General features: G+C 40.9%; 1 protein-coding gene across 1 annotated transcript in view; it reads right to left on the reverse strand.

Moving 5' to 3' along the window:
• LOC149134274 (uncharacterized) overlaps positions 1-4,531 on the reverse strand; it is an 8,546-nt gene extending 4,015 nt beyond the window's left edge. Inside the window, exons 1-2 of the mRNA XM_089356916.1 lie at positions 4,320-4,531; positions 753-903 (exon numbers count right to left, since the gene is read on the reverse strand). Coding sequence (XP_089213042.1) covers positions 753-903; positions 4,320-4,409 — 241 coding nt within the window. The 5' untranslated portion in view covers positions 4,410-4,531. The remainder of the gene's footprint in view (positions 1-752; positions 904-4,319) is intronic.
• Positions 4,532-5,000: the final 469 nt, after the last annotated feature.

A 5,000-nucleotide genomic window follows, 5' to 3' on the forward strand; every position in this document is an offset into this window, starting at 1 on the left:
TCGTTGAAACCTTGTTCGTGTCGTTGGTGGGATTAACGGGATGGATAATCTAAAATAGATATATCAGCATAATCAAATACCGCAGGAAAACAGGCCGCCGTCAACATCACCAGCCCCACCACCACTGCCACCGCCGCCGCCGCCACCACCACCACCACCACCACCACCACCACCACCATTACTCATCACAACTAACTCAACAATAGCCACACCAGTCACAACAACAGCAGCAGCAGCAGCAGCAGCAGCAATAACCACTAAAAGCGAAACAGGCTGACACAACTATCATAACTGCGACGACAACAACAACTACTACAACTGTTGCAACAGCCACTACCACAGTCACCACTACCACCTATACTGTCATCACCGCGATCACCGCTGCCGACAGCACCTCCACCGTGATTATCGTTACCAGCTCAGCGGTATTTCGTCTGCTGCTACGTTCTGAGTTCAAATCCCGCCAAGGTCGACTTTGCCCTTCATCCTTTCGGCATCGATTAAATAAGTACCAGTTACGCACTGGGGTCGAAATAATCGACTTAATCAGTTTGTCTGTCCTTGTTTGTCCCCTCTGTGTGTAGCCCCTTGAGAGCAGTAAAAAAATAGGAAACACATAAAAGGTATAAGACTAAGCACATTTAAAAAGACTGACTGGCCCCAGTTCGTCCTCGGCCCCACTCCATCAGAACCGACCCCAGATTAAACAACAATAACAATAAACATGTATGGAAGGTTCTATGTTTACTTACTGACGATCAAGATTAACAAACTGGCTAATGCGATAATATGCCAGACTCTGAGGCCAGCTTCTGGTATGACCACCGACTCGATCGAAAATTCTGTTGTGGGTAGAACTGTCGTCGATCGGGTTGTGACAGCCTGCTTGGCAGCATCGGGGGACTAGAAGTGATATTTAGAAAGGAGAAAAATAATTAGAAGAGAAGAAAGTGGAGGTGAATAATGATAATAACAATAAGAACAAGAGCACTCAGAGAGCACAAACTTCCGCCAAGACAACACCAATGTCCTCTCAACGATTAGCCGGAGATGATTATTAAAATGAGAATATCTGAAATAAACTCGACTGCTCTCACAAACGAGAATACTGAAAATGAACCCGACCGCTCCCAAAAATTAAGTAAAAAAACAAAAAAAAACAGAAAAATATTCCAGAATCCTTGTCCGGTACGGAATCGATCACAAAATCTAATCAGTTTGTACTAGTCACAAAACCAAACATCCCTGAAAATTTCATCCGAATCCATCCAGCGGTTCTTGAGATATCTTGTCTACGGACAGAGAAACAAACGACTGAAAAAAATAACTCCGCCTTCGCTAAGGCGGAGATAATAACAGATAGATACAACCGTCTTAAGTCCGAAATAGCCCGGTTATGGAAAATGAAGGAGGTGAAGATAGAGCCAATTATTGTTGAGTCCTTGGGAAGAGTATCAGAAGGCATCAAGAGGAATAGAAAGGAAATCGGAATAGAGTGCCCAGTAGAACTGCTACAAACGTTCTACCTCCTAGGCACTACCAAAATAATCAGGAAAGCATTAGCTGAAAAGAATTGAAAGCATGGTACCATAGGCTGCAGGTAGTAAACCTGCTATGCATTCAAGGCTTCAGGAGCTCCAACAAAACCTGTGATAAAGGGAAATAATAATAATAATAATAATAATAATAATAATAATAATAATAATAATAATAATAATAATAATAATCTATGCTGGATCATAGATATAACATGCCCAGCTAACAACAAGGTATGCGATAAAGAAGAAAGAAAAGTCGATAGATATAATAGGTTAGCTTGGGAGGTTAAGCAATTGTGGTCGCTGAAAAAGGTGGTAGTAGTAACAATAACTGTCGGAGCCCTGGGAACAGTGAGTAAAAATCTTGGGAAGCTCGTGGAACAAATAGGGGCTACAGTACGGGTGGAGCACTTGCAGAAAACATCACAGCTTGGAACCGCTCGAATACTCTGGAAGGTGCTCGAAAACTAAGGGGTGTTACCTTAGTTCACTGGTAGTGAACAGCTGACACCGTAGTACATCTCCAGCGTTAGAAGCTGTGCAAAGGCAATAACATAATAATAATAATAATAATAATAATAATAATAATAATAATAATAACAATAACAACAACAACAACAACAACAATAATAATTCTTAAACAGTCTCTAGAGCAACACTATGTACAAAACCAAATATATGGCACCCTAGGCATAACACTAACATGAACTTCTAACTTGTTGTGTCTTGAGGTCTCTGGATGAGACTTGGAGCCATCTTGTACAAATGTAAAGCAAAAGTCAAGCAAAACAACAACAACAACAACAATAATAATAATAAATAGAATAGACAAAACAGCAGAAAGTGGTAAGTGCAGAATCTGTGGACAAAACGGTGAAACCGAATGGCATATTACCAGTCAATGCATGCCACTAGCCCAGAAGGAATATAAGAGACGCCAGGACAATATAGCCAGGCTTGTCCATTGGATATTTTGCAGCAAGTATGGACTTGACAAAGTAAAAAATTGGTACAACCACAAACCTAAAGGCATCGTCAAAAATAGAAATGCAAAGATCCTATGGGATTTTATGAACATGAGATACAAAATAGAAAAGTAGACATAGTGTTAATTGAGAAAGAAAACAAACTATGCTGGATCATAGATATAGCATGCCCAGCTGACAACAAGGTATGCGATAAGGAAGAAAGAAAAGTCGAGAGATACGACAGGTTAGCTTGGGAAGTTAAGCAGTTGTGGTCGATGAAAAAGATAGCAGTAGTACCAATAATTGTCGGAGCCCTGGGAACAATGAGCAAAAATCTCGAGAAGTACGTGGAACAAATAGGGGCTGCAATAATGGTGGAGCACTTGCAGAAAACAGCATTGCTTGGAACCGCTCGAATACTCCCGAAGGTGCTCGAAAAATAAGGGGGTGTTACCTTTGTTCACTGGTAGTGAACAGCTGACATCGTAGTACATTTCCAGCATTAGTAGCTGTGCAATGATGATGATGATGATGATGACGACGACGACGACAACAACAACAACAAAAGCAACAACAAAATAACACGTCGGCTGTAAGAAACGAGCAAATTGAGATTTAATATATATATATATATATATATATATATATATATATATATATATATATATATATATATATATATATATATATATATATATGTTCAGCCGATTTCCTAGAAACAACAACCAAATCTCCCTCAAATTACACCGTCCGAGGTTGAAAGTATGTTTGTGGGAAGCACATTACCTAATGTCGTACGAGATACGCAATACGTGATAGAAAGATGGAAAGGTCATATCTGGAATGTTTCTCGATCAGATATGAATGGCACAAACATCAACATCAACATCGACAAATCAAAACAAACAACAAAAACAATAACAACAACAACAACAAAAAAACTAGCCATCCGTCGGTGACGACGACGACGACGAGGATTCCAGTTGGTCCGTTCAACAGAACAGCCTGTTCGTGAAATTAACGTGCAAGAGGCTGAGTACTCCACAGACACGCGTACCCTCAACGTAGTTCCCAGGGAGATTCAGTGTGTCAGAGAATAGAACAAGGCTGGCCCCTTTGAATTACTGGTACCACTCATTTTTGTCCTCTGAGCAGACCGGAGCAGCGCGAAATAAGGAGTCTTGCTCAAGGAGACAAGGCATCGCCGGCAACCCAACTTACAACCTTACGATCGTGGAGCAAATATACTAACCACTAACCATGAATATTCAAACCAATAATAATACTTTCTTCTAAAGGCACAAGGCCTAAAATTTGTGTGTGGGGGTGGTGATGGTGGATTAAGTCGATTACATTAACCTCAGTGCGTAACTGGTACTTAATTTATCGACCCCGAAAGGATGAAAGACAAAGTCCACCACAGCAGAATTTGAACTCAGAACGTAGCGGTAGACGAAATATCGCTTAGCATTTCGTCCAGCCTGCTAACGATTCTGCCAGCACGCCGCCTTATCACAACAATAATATCCCTTTCTACTATAGGCACAAAGCCTGACATTCAGGGGAAGGGGGTAGTAGTCGACTACATCGACCTCGGTACGCAACTGGTACTTAATTTATCGACCCCGAAAGGCTAAAAGGCAAAGTCGACCATGGTGGAATTCGAACTCAGAACGCAGCAACGGGCGAAATACCGCTAAGCGTTTCGCCCGGCGTGCTAACGGTTCTGCCAGCTTACCGTTTTTTCACAACAATAGTAAGAAGAACAACAACAACCAACACTATAAAGCTATTAGAAATATGGTATATCTACCTGTTTCTCTGTGGATTCCACGTTCCAGACAAACAGAAGACTAACAAATGAAATCAATGCGACCAATTCAAGAATTCTGGAAAATTCCATGAATTAATTCTTCCAATTCCCTTTGGTTAAGTTTTATAATCTTCAATACTCTTATGTTTCTCGTTTTCTTCTTTTTATTGTTTATGCTTATATCTTTTTTTTTTTTGCTTCTTTCTTGTGGAATATCGCTGAAAGTTTGAATTGAAAGAAAATTATATATACGCTCACACGCACACACACACATATATATATATGTATTAGATCGACCCCAGTACGCATGTGGTACTTAAATTATTGATCTCGAAAGATGAAAGGCAAAATCGACCTCCGTGGAATTTGAACTCAGAACGTAAAGACGGACGAAATGCTGCTAAGCATTTCGCGCGGCGTGCTAACAATACTGCCAACTCGCCGCCTTATTACGAAAAAATATTCTAACTGCTAGACACAAGCGCATCTATACGTGGGTCAGCGAGGTAGCAGAATGGTTCACACACCGGACGAAATGCTTTTCGTCCATCTTTACGTTCTGAGTTCAAATTCTGCCGAGGACGACTTCTCGTTTCATCCTGTCGGAGTCGATAAAGTAAGTACGAGTTGTGTACTGGGGTCGATGTAATCGAATATCCTCCTCCCCAAAACTGCTGGCCT

Source organism: Octopus bimaculoides, chromosome 9 (assembly GCF_046866305.1).
Source record: "Octopus bimaculoides isolate indiv1 chromosome 9, ASM4686630v1, whole genome shotgun sequence".
NCBI lineage: Eukaryota > Metazoa > Mollusca > Cephalopoda > Octopoda > Octopodidae > Octopus > Octopus bimaculoides.